This window comes from Centropristis striata, chromosome 14 (assembly GCF_030273125.1).
Source record: "Centropristis striata isolate RG_2023a ecotype Rhode Island chromosome 14, C.striata_1.0, whole genome shotgun sequence".
In the NCBI taxonomy this organism is placed as follows: Eukaryota; Metazoa; Chordata; class Actinopteri; order Perciformes; family Serranidae; genus Centropristis; species Centropristis striata.
The window spans coordinates 24,115,714-24,134,839 of NC_081530.1; the positions used below are offsets into that span (position 1 = coordinate 24,115,714).

The 19,126-nt window shown below is 38.5% G+C and overlaps 1 protein-coding gene across 1 annotated transcript in view; it reads right to left on the bottom strand.

Moving 5' to 3' along the window:
- Window positions 1-19,126, bottom strand: part of dennd3a (DENN/MADD domain containing 3a) — a 29,131-nt gene extending 10,005 nt beyond the window's left edge. The window contains exons 1-21 of the mRNA XM_059350468.1: window positions 18,952-19,126; window positions 17,546-17,598; window positions 15,394-15,482; window positions 15,078-15,233; window positions 14,779-14,911; window positions 13,674-13,789; window positions 10,752-10,882; window positions 10,549-10,660; window positions 10,279-10,398; window positions 9,428-9,526; window positions 9,218-9,337; window positions 8,155-8,270; window positions 7,674-7,829; window positions 7,458-7,554; window positions 7,272-7,375; window positions 5,764-5,969; window positions 5,523-5,682; window positions 4,919-5,075; window positions 4,053-4,275; window positions 1,982-2,061; window positions 1,059-1,238 (exon numbers count right to left, since the gene is read on the bottom strand). Coding sequence (XP_059206451.1) covers window positions 1,059-1,238; window positions 1,982-2,061; window positions 4,053-4,275; window positions 4,919-5,075; window positions 5,523-5,682; window positions 5,764-5,969; window positions 7,272-7,375; window positions 7,458-7,554; window positions 7,674-7,829; window positions 8,155-8,270; window positions 9,218-9,337; window positions 9,428-9,526; window positions 10,279-10,398; window positions 10,549-10,660; window positions 10,752-10,882; window positions 13,674-13,789; window positions 14,779-14,911; window positions 15,078-15,233; window positions 15,394-15,474 — 2,547 coding nt within the window. The 5' untranslated portion in view covers window positions 15,475-15,482; window positions 17,546-17,598; window positions 18,952-19,126. The remainder of the gene's footprint in view (window positions 1-1,058; window positions 1,239-1,981; window positions 2,062-4,052; window positions 4,276-4,918; window positions 5,076-5,522; window positions 5,683-5,763; window positions 5,970-7,271; window positions 7,376-7,457; window positions 7,555-7,673; window positions 7,830-8,154; window positions 8,271-9,217; window positions 9,338-9,427; window positions 9,527-10,278; window positions 10,399-10,548; window positions 10,661-10,751; window positions 10,883-13,673; window positions 13,790-14,778; window positions 14,912-15,077; window positions 15,234-15,393; window positions 15,483-17,545; window positions 17,599-18,951) is intronic.

Below are 19,126 nucleotides of genomic sequence, written 5' to 3' on the forward strand. Positions count from 1 at the left end.
GTCCTGACTTAAACCATTTAAGCCGGGAAAGCATTAACGCATTTCTACCATTAAAACCAGGAGCGCTGTTGTGTTATTCTACCATTAAGGCCGGGACAGCGGATACGTCGTTTTGTAGTATTTGTATTTTTTTTCCACCTATTTTCGGTCTCTTGGCCAATGAAATGCATCAGAATCATGATCAGAATACACGTGGGAGTGTTGCAATGCAACATGGGACTTTTCCAGAACTTTGAAATCATGGCGGAAGACGACTATAGCGGAGGAGCTCAGAAGTAAGTGACGAAAGCGATCTTGATGAAAACAGCGCCGATGATTTTATTGCTGATCTGGACTTTGAACCCTCGGAACCAATCGACCGGCATTTATGGATGAGGAATATGTTTTTAGATGACAGATTTGTGGCCATCTGGAGATAATAATAATAATATTATTAATAGTATATTATTATTATTATTATTATTAATAATAATAATCATCATAATAATAATAATAATAATAATTGATCGTGATGATGACATAAGAAATCATGACTGTTTGTCTTATATTACTTTATGCGTCTTTGAGTACCCTGAAAAGTGCAATATATAAAATGTATTATTAATATTTATTACTATTATTATGATAATTATTTTTATTTTTATTACAGTAGGCTAATGAGAACTATGTCTATTTCTTCCAATGGTCATATCATGTTTGCATCTTGCCAATGGCCATGTATTAGTATTATGCATAGGATTTTTTTATTCAGTCAAATGTAACATTTGCTGAGTTTGTTGATTTTTTAAAAAAACTTTATTGAAGGTTTGGACAAATAAACTCAACTTCTCATGAAAGCCACGGGTATAAACTCTCAAATACTTTTTGAATTTCATTTCTATCTGCTACAGAGGCTGAAAAATCTTCTGTTGAATTTCCAGAAAAACTTTTAGGGGGTTCTTTCAAAATCGGCCATAGGTTTTTGCATTTTTGAACCCTCCTCTCCTCATGACTTTTCTTCTGCCATCTTTAATCTAATTTGTGAATACCCATTCGACTCAAAAGGTCTTTTGTCTCACCTCTAATTCTCTGTACTGTGCCACCTCTACGTATCCCGGTCGTCCATCTGTGAGCAGGAAGAGCCGTCGCTGAGTCATGGCGATCTTCCCCACGCCGCGGCTCGTCTTGACAGATGAGGATAGCTTGAAGACACACTCGCTGGGCTCAATGTGCTCCGAGACAGATGCTGGCAGGCACACCTGAAAATCACATTAACACCAGTCAGCTGACTTCAACTGGTACACAAAATGTTTTCATTGTGGGACTTTATTGGCCTTGATGTTAAATGATGTTAAAAATAATACAATTTGTAAAACTGCACACACTAAAAAAGGTACTAAAAAGCAAATCTATTTATTCAATTGATCAAAAATAACTCTTTCGGCGTTTTACTTTTTAAAAATTTGCAGTTAACAAAAGGTAACAAAGATAAGGAAAATATATGGTATTATTCATCAATTAACTAGTTTCAGTCATTGCTAACCTTTAACTAGTTTAAGTTACTCAAAGTTCATATAATTCAATATGGTTTGATTTGCAACATTTTCTACTGACATTATAAATGTTCTTTCTAAATTACATTAAACAACATTTCAGTCAAAACCAGACATGTCAATAATTTGCTTTCTGCTTTTCTTTTGATTTCTTAATTCTTAATCAGATCTTTCTCTCACACAAAATGTATACATAAACTAAATGAATACAAGCTAAACAACCAAATATTAGTTATGGATGTTTCCTGTTGCTGTTTACAAGCCTGTAAGCAAAGGTAAAATAAGCTTATAATTTCAATTATGATCAGCTGACAAACATAAAATGAGCGATTTTCCATCTATATGTCACACTACCCTCAACACTGTGAATGGGAATATAACTGCAATGGATGCCAGTACTGTATATTTAATATTCAGGCCTTTAAGTTGTGTTTTACAAGCATACAGACCTCCTGTGCCTCGGCCTCAGTCTCCTTCCAGATGGTGTAGAAGACTCTGAACAGCTCTGGACCGACCTGCTTCTGATGACCTGCAACAAACACACACACACACACACACACACACACACATTCACGTACACATGAATATTTTTTCACATCTAATCAATACAAAACACACGAATATGAAAATCCACGCACCTTCTTGTTGTTTCTCACACACACACACACACACACACACACACACACACACACACACACACCTTTGACGTCAGTTATCCTGTATTACACGTACAGATTTGTGCGGATAGTTGACTAGTCTATTAAATGTTAATGCTTCCTTCGTTAGTAGACATACTAGTCAGTTATTATTGAAATCATTATTTAATTAATATACACATTTAAATTATAAATTGATATAATTTGCACTGAAATGTTAATATTCTTCTGAACATTTGTTAACTACTAATGTTAAAAAAGAAAAGAGCAAAAAAAAAAACATTGGAAAAAAATATATAAATCTAAATATATCTAAAAATAAAAAATATTGGAACACTATGTAATGGATAAAATGAAGTAAATAACGAAATACAGTTTGATCAAGTCTCTCTCAGAATATACTGGAATGTGGACCATAATTTGAGAGCTGCTGCTCATAGACAAACGCTGCAAACACCTTATAGATTGAAATGTGCATGATTTCCTGAATTCCTGTTTAAACATCAGGTACATTAGTCATTAGGAACGTCCCTTATTACTCTGAAGCAGCAGAGCCAGATGACCTGTGACACAAAATCTGCAAACTCCATTTTGATCTTCATTTACTCAGAAATATTTGACTGAGCAAGATATACGGAAATGCAGCTTCATACTCCCTCTCTCTCAAACATCTGGTAGCTGACTGAACCAACTCCTTTTCCGAGCAGTCTAATGAGTCAGGCCAGCATGTCCGCAGAGTGAACAGTTGGGGGTTATCGTCCGTACTGTACATTACAACAATGACTACATACAGCGTCTGTGCACTCCCCCACAACAAGCTAACCCTATCCCATACAGGCACAGCCCTGTGTCAAAGGCCAGTGAGCAAAATTAACATTTGGTAAAAGGCACAGTCCTAAACTCAAAACGCAGTTTGATGAACTCCAGCAACTTCATATTGTCCTAAATTTCTGTGAACCCCTCAATATTTCCCCACAAAGATTCTGTTTGTGGAAATTGTGAAGTCAAGTACTCAGTCACAGTTGGATTTTTGAGCTGATAACCAGGCGTCCACCACTCTGACCTGTCTGTATCTCTTCTTCCAGTGCAGGTCATAAGGGGAAAGGAAATCTTATTTTCCAATAACATAGTGTGGAAGCCAAGATAAGCTCTCACTACAAACTTTCTTCCTGAAAAAAGGATTTTTCCAGCATGCAATTCTGCCAAAACAAATAACCCTTATTACTCTCTCGATAGCTCGTATGAGCCAAACATCTTGTCCTTCCCGTTTACATGCATACAAGCAGAAATCACAGGAATGCTGTCAGGTCACTGCGGCTCTCACGCTGTCAGGAACTAGTTGCCACCGGCTGCTCGTAAAGTTTATAACATTTAAACTGTGGTGTTTAATGTGCAATAATATCCTCTGACATGTAAACAAATTCAGTGCCAGGAGTTACCTGAGAGAATTGGCGAATTGGTGAGATTATGAGCAAGGTATGTAGCTATTTTCATGAACATGCCTAACTTTTAAATTACCCATTAGCCACCAGCTGAATTCCAGTAAATGACCACTGGAGTCCTGGTTACACCTACAACACCAACACACCCAGCACGACAAACCCTCCTTCTTCAAGATGGGGTGAGGTAATAATTAACCTGAGGAATAAATGTTTGCCTGGAAAAAGGAAGAGGGAGGGGTTTAGCCTGTGTGTGCATGAGTGTGTGTGTGTGTGTGTGTGTATGCTGAGGCCACATCTTGGAGTCTGTTTGATCAAAAACATGGGAAAAATCCTGAACTGCTCTCACAAATGTGCATTTATTGTACAGAATAAGGCTTTACTGTATAATCACGCACATATACATGTATGTAAACACTACTTACCCACAGTTAGAGCGTCAAAGAGTCTGTGTATGGTTCCTTGGTCTTTTACAATGCCGGACTCCTGGATACATTTCACAAACTCCTCCAGCTGCATGTATTTTTTCGGCAGCTGGAAACGCTTGACAGCACCTTCCTCGTGCCCGTTGCCGTTGCGTGCACGTTCCCGCTCCTGATCCCTCTTGACCCGAGTGATGAGCCGTTTCAGTTCTGGACGTTTCTCCACCTGAGGAGACGGCCTGTCAATTATTACCACAGTGCTAATAAATACTTTTAAATCATCAGAATAGGGCTCCAACAAAATAATATTTTTTATAATAAATGTATCTGCCGATTATTTTCTCGATTAAATGTTTCATCTACAAAATGTCGAAAATAGTGAATAAAATAAAAATAAATAAATAATAATAATAAAAAAATATATATGTATAGATAGATATTCAGTTTGATATAATCTAAATTAATACATTTAAAAAAAGAAATAATCTACATACTTTAAGGCTAAAATCATAATTTTCTATTATTATTGCAGGAAAAATGTACTTAACAATTAATAGAATATCAAAATATTTTGCTATTCTTTTCTGTTGATTGACTAATTGAAGAGTTGACTAATTGTTTCAGCTCTACATCAGAATTATCAAAGAACTGCTGATACAGCTTAAAGGTTGTGAACTAATCTACCGGTATTTACTTTTTCTTGAGTTATTGGCATGTTATACACCTCAACAACAATGACTGCTTAAAATCAACCTGTCCAGTATACTGTATATAAAATAAGGTGCACTTGATGCAATTAACTGAAGTGAATCCAGTCAACAACATTTACAGCAAGCAGAGTAAACTCGCTTCATTCATGACGGACTGACCTGTAACCGTTCAACTTCTAGCAGAGAGTCGACCAGTGACTTCACCATCTGAGAAGGGAAGATATCTGAGTCGGTCTTATAAAGACTCTGGAAATCCTCCAGTGCATCCAGACGCTTGTTGGACACTGTGTTTACCAAACCTCGCAGGTAGTGGTACCTGGAAGACAGGTAGATGGATGTTTTTAGGTATCTGACAAGGACTATTTTGTTTGCCTGGCTGTAAAAGGATTCTCTGTCATTCACTGTGTGCAGTTTGTTCATTTAAAAAAAGAAAACAAATATCCTATTTTGTGTGCAGATTACTTTTTTTCCCTATTTGCCATGGTACCGAAAGAGTTTAGTTTTTTTATATACTACAACTGTATCAATGTTTAAAATTCTGGTATTATGGCAACATTACCGTCTACAGGAACTTCAAATTATAATCTGAACAATTTACACAAGTACTGTGCCAAATTATCCATTTACTGTATCAGCATTTTTTGATGAACAAGACACCAAAAACCATTCAGATATGAAATGTTTTTAAGTAAAATATACAATAAATTGTGAAACATTTTCTCCCCTCCACATATTTTTCTTCCCTTTTGTCTCGTTACAGTACCTGGCCAGCAGAGAAGACTGTTCAGGTGGTGTCGCGTTAATAGCCTTCCCCAGGGAAGAAACCATGTCAGAATAATAGTTCTGGACATAATGATAGGCCAGCGGAGGGGGGAAGTCTGGGAGGCGGAAAACCTTCACCGCTTTCTGAGCAAACTTCAACCCTGAAAGGTGACAAAGGAAATTATAAATAGTTTGACCCTTAATTGACTTCCACCCTCCATGAATCCATCATCAGTACTGACCAACATCAGGACTCATCTTCCTGAGGGAGGCTGGTCTGTGGGGGCTGAGGGCAGTCACAGTGTCGTTGGCAGGTTGCTCCAGGTTCGGCAGGCTGGCTCCCAGCCGCTTGCTCAGTCTGTCGTTGGGGCTGGTGTAGCTGTTGTAGCCGCTCCGGGACAGATCAGACATGAGAGGACGCCGAGGAGACTCCGTCATTGCACGATTCCTGGAGAAAGACGAAGAAGAGACAGAGGTTGAGGTTGAGGGGGAAAAATAAATAGTTTTTAAATCAGATTTAACCCTTTATCAGGCAAAGAACTATATTTGGTAACTTCAGGTAATATTTCGAGAAAAAAGTTGCAAATTTACTAGATTAAAGTGGCAAATCTACAAGAAAAAAAGTCGCAGATTTAAGAGATTTAAAGTGGAAAAAAAACAACTTTTTTCTCCCAGATTCACCACTTTAACCCTTAATAGGGCACTCATTGAAATACTTGCAAATTCCAAATTTTAACCCTAGAGAATATCGGAGGATATTACATACAGCCAGAATGTGTAAAAAAAACATACATAATAATATTTTGAGAAAAAAGTTTACGAGATTAAAGGGGCAAATCTACAAGAAAAAAATGTGCAGATTTATGAGATTTAAAGCGGTGAATCTGGGAGAAAAAAGTTGCTTTTTTCACACTTTTTTCTCATAAATCTGCGACTTTTTTCGCACATATTTGCCACTTTAAATCTCTTAAATCTGCAACTTTTTTTCTTGTAGATTTGCCACTTTAATCTAGTCAATTTGCAACTTTTTTCTTGATATATTACCTGAAGTTACCAAATATATTTATTTGCCTGAAAAAAGGGTTAATTATGACTTTTGCCAATATTTATATCATTACATACAGGCAATTTAACTTTAATTTTATGGGGAAGTGCTGAGCGGTAAAACCTAAAGATTCATTATTTTTTTTAAGTATTTATTGACAAATCACTTCTTTTCTGTACAAGTGTATTGAAAGGCATCCTAATGTGTCTCCTACTCTGTTTGCATTTCTCAGTCTCAACACACACATGAAAATGTATGTAAAAACTAAATGAAAGTGGCCTTTTGCCTGCTTTTAAAGCTACAATTAATGAGCATTCCCATTATCAACTAATCTGACCACTATGTTTTCAAACAATAGATGAATTACTTGGTGAATAAAAGGCGATGTCCTCAATTTGCTTTTGTCCAAACGTTTTAAACTTAATTAGCTGTTGGTCAGCTTACTGTTTCAGCTCTACATGGTCTAGCAAGTAGAACAACATTGGGGCAGCCCTGGTATCGGTGGCAGGCTGAGGACTGGATTAGAAAATAACTAGTTTACATGACTATATGTCTCAATTCACACTCTGAACATACATTTCAAAGTATACTGTGCATCAACTATTTAGTACAATTTTTCTATTGAAGCTATTGAGCTTGCACTTTTGTCCCCTCAGTGTTGCCTGGTTTCTGTCCCTCAATTATGACATTATACCATCATCATACCTGTGTGCATGGCTACGTGTGTTCTGCTCCATGCGGCTGAAGGTGTCCCGTTTCCTGTTGAGCCTGTCTCGCAGGAACGAGTGGAAGATATGAGTTTCTAATACCTGGGGACGAGAACAAAGAGAAACATGAAGCACGGGCTGTGAGAGTTTGTGTGTGTGTGCTAGTGTGTATGTGAGTGTGTACCTTCTTGTAAAAGGCCTGGTCTGCTGGCTCCCTGGTCCTCAGAAACTCCTCACTGTTAAAAACTCTGTGTTCATGGTTTAGAAAGTCCTGGACGCCTCTGACGAAGTGATGAAAACAGAGTCACAGAACATACAGACTGGAAAACTGTTTAATTCTGACAAATAAAAAATAGGTTTTTGTTTTCTATAATTACAACTATTTGTAGCACAGCGTTACCTGAAGATGTTGACCACTAGTTCCAGAGCAATGTTTTGTATCTGTGTGTTGAGCCGTGTCTGCCATTCTCTGCGTTGGCAGCGCAGGGTGTTAGCATCGGTGCCCGCTCCAAGATGACACAGCTCCAAGTCATAGTGAAGCTGGAGACATTCTGCCCTAAACACACACAGCACGTATGTAAGCATTGTATTGTCCAGTCTGGACTTCAAGGACATGTATTGACTTCAGTCATTTGAATTGTGTTCTTTTTGTAATTTGATTTATCATGTATTTAGGTTGTAGACTTAATTATAGTTCCATTTTTGATACAAGCTGAGGCTCTATTTTAGGCTCCAGTGCCAAAATGATTTCTAGTAAAACCAAAGTCTGCACTGTGGAGTGGTGGTACACTGTTAAACACAGTGTTTCAGGCCAAAAGTGAAGAGAATTTATAGCAAGCAGTTTACTTTTATAGTGTGCAGTGTGTGTGTGTGTGTGTTACCTTGACGTAAAGCTCTCAGCTGCAGCCAGAGGGATAGCTGGTAAGTCAATTGTTTCAGACCATGACGACTGAATGATGCCATCATCAATATTGACCAGAATTAGTTCTTCTGTCTCCTAAACACACACACACACACACACACACACACACACACACACACACACACACACACACACACACACACACACACACACACACACACACACACACACACACACACACACGCACGCACACACGTTCATACACACGTTCACATACTGTATTGTAGGCACAATGGGTACAATTCATTCATCACAGCCTGACTGTGCCCTGCTCTGTCAGAGTAACAGACAGCTACTGTTAAATATGTGAACTACGCTTCTGTAAGACACTGAATAAAGATGAATGCAGCAGAGAATCACTTATTGTTGAATACAGTATGTGAGCTCAAACACAACAGTCACAAAATGTAATTGGAATTACACATGTATTGATATTATAAAGAGAGTTGAAGCATTATGTATCTATCTGTTAATTCTACTGATTCTGACTATTATATGCAAGACATCATTTCTGTTTTATTAAGAACACAAGATTCAATCATAATCATAATACGTCCAGTATAGGGTCCAATGAAATCTGTTTAATTGGTTTAATTTGATTTTTTTAATTCTATGTTTTCCACTTGATTTTTTTTTAATTAATTCTGTGTTTCATGATTTAAACACATTTTGTCATCAGAAAGAGTGTCTAACCATGTGGTGGATTAATAAAAAGATGTTTAATTCAATAAGAAAATATTCAAAAATGTAATGAATATCATATCATTTGATGTAACACAACACGCTGCTCTGACTTGTTAGTCTTTTAAATAATGCCCTGCCCTAAATGTATCATGTTAGGGAGAGAAAAATAGTTTGGATATTAACTTGATATCAACTTCCTCCAACATCAAACATCAAACATCGCTTCCATCATCTTGGGTAACAAAGGTCATATTTGCCAACATGACTTGAACCAAAGCCAGGACTGTAAACCTTGATGCTGTGAAGAAAGTCTGTAGACTGCGACTGTTTATACTCACTGCAGCGACCTCTTCGAAATGACTGATGTGGCAGCCCATCATGAAGGCTGTCGGAGCCATGAGGAAGTCCAGCATTCCTTGAGCCAAGACAGGAACATAAGGTTGCTGCCAGGACAGAGGCTGAAAGAGATGTTACAGGAACAGAAGACACATGAAAAGACAGATTGTTTCACGATTATTATTTCGACACAATGTTCCTCCTCCACTGACCTGCAAGTATAGAAGCAAACTCTCTGCAACCAGAGTGAGTCTGGCCCAGTCTGAAGAGAAAAACACCATCCTCTGCTCTTGGAGGAGACAGGACAGCACCTAGAGAGAGACAGGGATCACAAGGTTCACTGATTTTTTTTCTCATTTTTAATAATTAGCTTTTATTTTTTCCAACAAGAAGCTGAGCAAGGGGAAATTTGCCGCCCTTCACTTCTTTTTTCTCCAAAAAAAGGACCCATAAACAGTAAAAGTAGCTTCATATGCAGTGGTGGAGGAAGTATTCCGGTCCCTTACTTAAGTAAAAGTACTAATACCACACTGTAGAATTGCTGAACTACAAGTAAAGTCCTGCATTCAAAACTAATTTAAGTAAAAGTACAAAAGTAACAGCATCAAAATGTACCTAAAGTATCAAAAGTAAAAGTACTCCTTATGTAGAATGAACACACTCAGATTGTTTTATATATTCTAAATATATTATTAGATTATTTGTATTGGTGCATTAATGAAACCAGTGTTTTAACTTTGTAAAGGCAGGGCTCATTTTAACTATTTATACTGTTATGAGGTTTAATTAAAAAAAAAAGTCTAATCACTTTAAATGAATCATATTTTTCATGTTAAATCTTCTAAAAAGTAATTAAAGCTGTTGGCTAAATGTAGCGGAGAAGTACAAAGTTACATAAATTGAAATACTCAAGTAAAGTACAAGTCAATAGTATAAGTATAAGTAAATGTACTTAGTTACCTTCCACCACTTTTCATATGACTTAATATATATTTTTCATTACTTTATGGTTTCTTCTATTGTTTATATGCAAGGCAATACCAGTTTCTGTGCTGTGCATTACCTGGAGCAGTGTTGTGTGCGAGAAACAGAGGAAAGGAAGATGCAGGTCGATGTCGATAACAGGGCTGTCCTGATCCTCCCTTGATGGAAGAACCACGTGGAGGGGACGGAGGTTGAAGGACTAATGTGGAGAAACACACACACACACACACACACACATATATGTACTGGAAATATCTAGAAATTGGTCACACATAGAGAGAAATACAGATAAAGTGAGGGTGAGATATATCTCAACTGAGACAGAGAGAGGGAGAAAATGTTTTCTGACCACATGTAGCTGTCCGGGAGGGGGTAAAGGCACCAGGGACAGCCTGGCTGAAAATTCCTTTATCGTCTCCTCAACGTCAGCTTGTCTTGCAGGTCGCAACTGGACCAGGAGACTGAGAAGGTGTGGGAGACAGAAACAGGTTTGAGCTAATCACCTCAAACTGAGTCTGATTATTACTCCATGTGTTTCATAGAAATTACTACCATGACAAGCAGTCCTTGAGAGCGTTGTAGTAGGGAAACTTTGAGATGACACACACAACGAAGGGGACATAGAGGCGGGACTTTGATGAATTCCACCTGTGGCCATTCTGGATAGAACCTTCCTGACAGGACTGACAGAGAAGACAGCCAATGAGAAACAACCGTCTGCAGTCATTGGATTAAAAAAGTTTTGTGTGTTTGTGTGTGTGTGTTTGTGTGTGTCTGTCTGTCTGTCTGTCTGTCTGTGTATGAGGGGCATTTTATGCCAGCACACTATACTAAAACGCGTGTACAGCGCCTATGCGATGACATCAAACGTCTAACGTGCGCGTGTAAATTCCATTCACTTTCAATGGACAGACAGGCGTCACGTAGGCGTCACGCAGACGCTGTACACGCGTTGTTGCGCATACGCCTACGTGACGGCTGCGTGACGGGTGAACTACGCCTCAAATACGTGACATGAAGACCCGCGTGACTGTTAAGTACAATTCTACATACGCGTACAGACACGCGTATTGCGAGTTCACCAGTTAACATGGGTGACGGGTGAAAAGTGCCACGAGCGAACGTGGTGGACGCCTGTGTGTGTGTGTAACGCGTGTACGCCTATAACAGTTCAGCTGTTACACAGAGTCTCAGCTTCATACGGGGTTGTGAAAGCAGAACTTATAGATGAACTCCAAGCCCCCACAGAGCTGTCAGGATATTTCTATCATTTTCAGGCCCGTTTTTATTTTCTTGATGATATTTAATGATAGCAAGGGTGAAAGGGATAATTAAAATAATTTCAGCTACTTAAAAATAGTAATACTAAAGAGCCAGTTCCCAGTTCGCTCTTGGACATACAGTTCATTACGCATCAGCTGTAATGTACAAATTGAATATTAAGTAGCCATGCGGACCTGTCCAATGAATAAGGATGCTTTTTGAGTAATTTTATGCGCTTGGACATACAGTTCATTAAGCATCAGCCGAGGCGTGTACTTAAATTGCATTTAGGTAGACTGAAACAGCCTAAACTGTGTAATAGGTCTCTCTTGGTAAAACATGGATTGCTTTAATTGTGAAGCGAAGCGGCTGTTAAACTCAAAATTCGCCATCATAGTTTGATAAAAACATATTTTGTTACAAAAAATGTAAACAAGTATGTAAGAAAGGATATAAATGTATAATTGCATTTGTAACTCGGCCCTTGTGACCACCCTGGAACTCTTCGTTGACGGGTGGTCGTTATATTTGCGGCTCGCACCGCGTCGTGCTTTATTTCTCACAACGGCTGGCGGCTCAACCTTAAACAGTACAAGTAAACTCTGGCGTGAGACAACAGTAAGATTAAAGGCCGGTGTTGTGTCCTTACTGGTTTCCACACTAACTGGTTGCTGTAGGATATGATCTGCGAATGTTCTGTTACGCATGAGCTGTCCGTGGTACTGAAACAACAATCGCCGTTAATGTGAGGATTCTGTCTGATGTTATGCTGTTCCTTAACACCTTATCTACTGTTTGGGTTCATCTGTAGTCGGCACTTTGTGCAATAAAATGATTTATTGTGCCGTGCGATAGAGCCGATACGCATGTTTTGTCTTTACTGTTGTATTGTGTACAGCCTTTATAGAGCTCTGTTGGGAGAGCTTGTGTACGGAAGCGCATTGCATTCACTGGATTAAAAAAAAATAGACACCTTTTCTCGTAATTACGAGATCCTGATCTCATAATTACGAGATCCTCGTAAGATAAAGAAAAAGGAAACGTCTGTAAATCCTCTCTCAGTGGCAATGATGGCGCTATCGCAGTTAATCTGCTACTACTACCTTCTCGGTTTGAGATACTGGGAAATACTGATGGTATTAATATTAGTATCTCAACACTGCGTGACAAAAAAAAGTCCTGTATTAATAAATACTTATCAAGCATAAAAAAGAGGGAAAAAGTATCATCATGCACTAGTATAGGCTACTGTTCTCTGAACCATGCACGGTTCACATTTATTAACATAATTATTATTGATTATTAATCATAATCATAACTAATGCCGGCGGGTGAGCCTGATGTTTGGGAAGGCCACATGTTATACAGAGCGCCGGGCAGAAGTTGACCGGGCGGAGCCCGGTCACCGGTGCTGCTGATCGCTTCTGAAGTAAGCTACTTTCATGTTGTTTATCTCATCACCATGGCAATGCAGTAGCTGCATCATAATAAATCCCTGGAATATGGGGGAAGCTTGCTCGCGATCGCAGCTCCTTTGATGAGAACGCGCACAGAGCACAAAGCTCAGAACCGGACAATGCTCGGCTGATGCTTAATGAACTGTATGTCCAAGCGCATAAAATTACTCAAAAAGCATCCTTATTCATTGGACAGGTCCGCATGGCTACTTAATATTCAATTTGTACATTACAGCTGATGCGTAATGAACTGTATGTCCAAGAGCGAACTGGGAACTGGCTGTGAGCGTCGCACTTTAGTATTACTATTTTTAAGTAGCTGAAATTATTTTAATTATCCCTTCCACCCTTGCTATCATTAAATATCATCAAGAAAATAAAAACGGGCCTGAAAATGATAGAAATATCCTGACAGCTCTGTTGGGGCTTGGAGTTCATCTATAAGTTCTGCTTTCACAACCCCGTATGAAGCTGAGACTCTGTGTAACAGCTGAACTGTTATAGGCGTACACGCGTTACACACACACACACACACAGGCGTCCACTACGTTCGCTAGTGGCACTTTTCACCCGTCACCCATGTTATCTGGTGTACTCGCAATACGCGTGTCTGTAAGCACGCCTATTAATCAGACTTTATGCTGGCACAGGCGACGCATTCTAGGCGTTTAAGTATAGTGTGCTGGCATAAAATACCCCTCATAGTCTGTCTGTGAGTGTGTGTGTGTGTGTGTGTGTGTGTGTGTGTGTGTACCTGCACAGCTCTGTAGTACTGCACCACAACTCCATGAGTTCGGTTCCCAAACAGGTCAGTGAAAACCAGGAAGTGATAACTATCTTCTTTCTGCTCATTGGCTAACTGAAGACCACCTGTCCAATGGAAAGCAAGAAGTCTCAAGATATGCCATGTCATATATGTTCAGGTCATAAAGGAGCTACATTAGCCAGGTTTCCATCCAAATGTGTTGACATAATTAAAGAGCACCAGTCAAACCTCAACGGGCATAGAATAATCTAGAAAACTTGATGCAATTATGACATTTGCCGTTTTGTGTGAGGAAGGTTACATCAGATCTGTGTAGCAATTAGAAGACTGTTTGAATCCGTCACTTGTTTTTCTTTATTTCAAGTTTTTCCAATCAAGTTTTTTATGCACAAATTGAAAATGTGCATAAAATACACAATCGCCCATAAAGTTGGAATAATTTTGTTTTCAGACACAATCCTCTGCTAATTGTGGTTTCATTTTCATTGTGATATGTTTGGAAGAGATTAAGGTTATATAAAAAGTTAAGATAAAGCTTTGAGAAGATATGCACTTTATCCGTAAAGAATAAATCACATTATCACAATCATTTCATGAAAAAAAGTAAAAAATATTTTATTCCAACTTCATGGGAGACTGTGTAGGTGGTTGGAAACCACCTACACACCTACACCTTAGTCACGTCAACATCCATTTTGCAATAATTACTGACAAACTCAGATTTTTTGTCATATACTAAAAGACATATGGCTAAAAGGTATGAATGTAGTGCAAGTCTGCACAGCACCTGGTCATTTTGATGCATAATCTACACTGTGGACTTCTGGCAGGATAGTGATCCATGAGCATTGAGCCAGCATAGCAAGATTGGCAAGATTGTGATCCTTAATCATAACCATAGTGCAGCAAGGTAAATCATATCACTACATTGGACATGTAATCTAATGCTCTAGATACAGGCAATGCCAAAAAACATACAGAGGTAAAAACCTATTGTATTTAGAGAACACAGATTTTTTTTCCACCATTGTGTTATTCAAATGAAAATATGATCATGTTAAGTTTGGCACAGAGTATAAAAAACACAGTATACCAGGGAAACAGAGCTGCGGCAAGGCGATGAGGTCCAGATCCTTTGGAACACTGATGTCCTCTGTTGCTGAGGACGTCTCACTTCGATTGGTTGTTTCTCCATTAGGCACCTCTGCACCACGATCTCGCCTCTTCTGCAAACAAACAGAAAAACAACAAATGTGGATTTTCATTCTGTAAGTGATCAATAAAGATGTATGCTGAATGTGATCTGAAATGCCCAATCCTTTATGCATGTGTGAGCTGTTTGACAAACAAAGCAAGTAACCATTAATGTATAACTGTTTATCTATTGCTTACCTTTTTAATGAAGCTCTTCCTCCTCTGGACACGACTGAAAGCTGGTCCAATCGACTGGCTGGAATTACTCTCCTTGGAAACAAATGGCGGGGCATGGACCTGCAGTACCTCAGCTTCCAACAGGGGTGGGTCGTTTAACTTACTCTGCAGATGAAGCTATGACACAGTTTGGAAATATTTAGGGTGGCTTCTTTGTTTAGTAGCGAACAAAACGAGAAGCATGCAAGGTGTGAATGCTGAAGATGCCTGTTTGTTTGCATGCTTCTTTATCTGACAGTGTGCACATGGTTTTGTTTTTGTGGGTGTGTGAATATACCTGGTATACGTCTCGAAGCTTATCACTGGAGGCTCCAATCACGACACATGCCTCCAGCAGTCCAGACGGGAGCTCTGCCATCACACACACTGCCAGAAACACACAAGGAAACGTACATTCAGATGGGATGAGATAATCATCACATAAATATGTCAACCTGTAGCATTTTTATATTAGGTGATTTCAGTAATGTTGCAAGGAAAGGAAGTAATTTGAGTTCCTTGTTTATTCGGGCATTTAATTGACTTCATAATCCCTGAACAGACCATTCCATCTTGCTATTATAACAGGGATCTGATGACATTGATTGATTGAAGACAATGGCAAAAGAATCTGTGGTGATGGTTCAAAGATTTTAATCTTGGCCATGACTCACAAAACATTCCCAAACCACATGCTGAACTCATCTGAGTTCAAGTTTACCAAAAGGCAAAACAAGAGCATGAGCAATCTAATTTGTGAAATATAGCATTAGCTAAGAAAAAAAAGCAGAATCTTTGGTCTAATTTACGTATTGCACACACACGCACGGACAAAGGGCTATTCCTGCAACTTCCTCCAGATGTGTGTCGACATACATGCACACTCAGACACAAGTTAAACATCTTAGTTTAGTCACTGGTGCAGTGAACCAGTTTTGTCATCAAAATCACAGATGGGAAAACTCCTATAACTAACTGTAACAGAAAACATCGAAGCTGCTCAACATGGTGAGCACATTATTGAGAGGAAACCTCTTCATTCTGTTGAAAATTACCTTATTTTAATTAAAGTGTTATTGTATAACTGACAACCCTATTTAATGCGCTCCAGTGGCTCTTTATCCAAAACATCTGCACAGTTCCAAATATTTTCTTCTGAATGCATTTAAAACCAGACATAAGTTAAATAACTAGTACTTGGAATTGATTATGTTAAGGCTCTGTTTGTTGTCTGTCTGTCTGTTTGGTCTTTAAAATGGTAAGAAATCTCCATTCCAGTTTCTAAAAGTCCAGTGTGATGTCTTTAGATGTCTTGTTTTGCCAGTCCTGATCCCAAAGATATTCAGTTCGACATGACAGAACAGAGAAAAGCAGGAAATGTCAGATTTCTGTATTCGAGAAGCTGTAAACAGTATTTTCTGGCATTTTTGCATTAGAAAATACTTACAATTTATCAATTGTCAGAATAGTTGGCCATTATTTATCAATTAGTCAACCTATTGTTGCAGCTCTAATACAGAGAAGTATGTTAAGTCCTCATCAACCTCGGGCCTACCTGCCTACTTATCTGTCTGGCTCAGGCAGACCCAAGAATACACATCTGACTTGCATTAGTTGCAGCTACAGGCAAAACCCAAGGAACTGCACTGTGTTGAAATCTTCCTCTTTTTCTCAGCCTTTTCTCTTTCATGTCTGTAAACTCTCCTCCTCTTTCCTCTCCCCGTCTCTCATCTCAGCTCCCTGCTTTTCCCCTTTTATCTACTTCTTACCTCTTTCATCCCATATTTGTTCTGTTTTTGTCCCCTTTTCCATTGTGTCATTTTCTCTCCTTTCTTCACCATCGACACACTTGCTTGCTTTCTTTCTCTCAGTCTTCAGGCCATTCCGGCCTCTGACTAACTACCCTACTGTGTCACGGAAAAACACACTCAAACTTAAGTCATTTATTCCCCCGAAAACCCCTCATTGTGGAAACCCTGTGTGTGTAGGGGTAAGTGTGCATTTAAACTTCTCATAAACTCAACCAGTGTCCACCATCATAACGCTTTTATAACCATCTCACACACTTGAACTGGCAGGACACTTCCCTTCACACACACACACCCAAATACTTAATAAAATGCAGATGTCATGCATGTGAGAAAACAACAACAATCTAGACGTTCATAATATGGCATTTTGAATGAAAGTGCTTCAACATTGCACACTGTTTACAAAGACTCCACTAGAAAAACAACACTGAGTCATCAACACACTGAACAAGAACTTAGATAAGATTTGAGTGGAGTTGTCGTTGTGAGCTTTAACAAGTAAGTTTGTCGTCATACATTTCAGAAAGGAAGCTGCTTTGACAGAGGTGATAACATTTCCACCAAGCAGTTGCTGGCTTTTTTTAGAATTTAAAAGATGAACGGAAGAAGGCTGGTGGCTAAGATAAGGGGCACACTTACAGTAATCAAATGCTTTTTTGACTCCGGTGCCCCAGGACGGTTCTGCCAATGTTCTATAAAAACGAAACAATCATTTCCAAATTTAGAAATCCAATTGAGTTTTTAATTGGAAATTGGCACAGTACCATGGACAGTAAATGGGTCAATGATTTTGTTGAATATTTCCATTTTATGCTACATTTTGGTGCCAAATGTACTTGTCAGTCTACTAAACAACCTAAGCTACTGTGCAGATTTAGATTATTAATACAAAACCTAAATAAACTAATACACAGCTGCCCATAAAGTTGGAATAAAGAAATTATTATCACCTCTTTCCATGAAAAGGTTGTGACAATGTGATTCATTCTTGACAGATAAAGTGTACATCTTCTCGCAACTTTATTAATCACTCTTCCAAACATATCATAATGAAAATGAAACCACAATAAACAGAGGATTGTGTCTGAAAACAAAATTATTCCAACTTTATGGGCAACCGTGTATTACTAAGCTACCCTTAATATATAAATTATTCAAATAAGCTCCACTTTTACCAGCTGAAACATTAAATATTCTACACATTAATGCATCAACAATTATAATACATTAATATAATATAGGCCTATGAATTTGAAATAGGTCATTCTGCATAAGGAGTGTTTCATTTTTGGTATTTTAACTTTAAGGCTTATACTTAAGCTTTTACTTATATCTAACTAATGCTGTTAAGTATCGCACTGTAACACTGTTGTAGTATTACTACTTTTACTTTTAGTAAAGGATCTGAATACTTCTCCCACCACTGTTTGGGACACAGGAAGAGTGTGAACTTTTAAAAAGGATGACATGTCCCTTTAATGGGCACCAGCAAACATTTACAAGGTTTTTACTGGTTTGTGAGAAAACTATCAATCATGACTTGGACCAGTAGAAAGCATAATGAAATGCAAGTATGCAGTAATGTGGCCTTTATTATCAAGACAATCTTATAATATTTCATTGCTATGTCTCCCCTCACTTTATAACAAAACTGCATTGTATATTAATGTTGTTACAACCTGTAATCTCACTCATTTTCATTCGTTCAATCTTTTAGTTGTTTTGGCGGGTGGAGAAAAAAGTAAAGCAACATGTGGTTATGAGCCAAGACATTTCCCTTGGATTCACTACGTTACGTTATAAAGGACAAATTAATTGAAACAGTGCACTCTGACTGAGCCAGGTTAGTATAAAGTCACGGGATTATTTACACACCAAATCGTCAGTAAAACAAGCTGTCTGTCACCATGCCAATAAACAGGACTTTAGACTATTTAACACTGCAACTGACATAGCCGTGAAGTTAGCTGACGGACATGAAACTGACTTTTTAAAACAGGTCAAGCAAGATTCTTGACATAGCCACGTTGAAATCAAAGACTCACCTTACTCGATCATTTCCACTGGCAGACGCTGACACTGGCGACAATTAAAGATAACGTTAACTCCAGCTCGCTGTCATAAATCTGTTAAAAAGTCTAAAAGCTACAGACTTCAACACTGTCGCTAACTTTTACAGTACGCTGTGATTCAACGGTTCTCTCAGTGTGGTTTACCGCT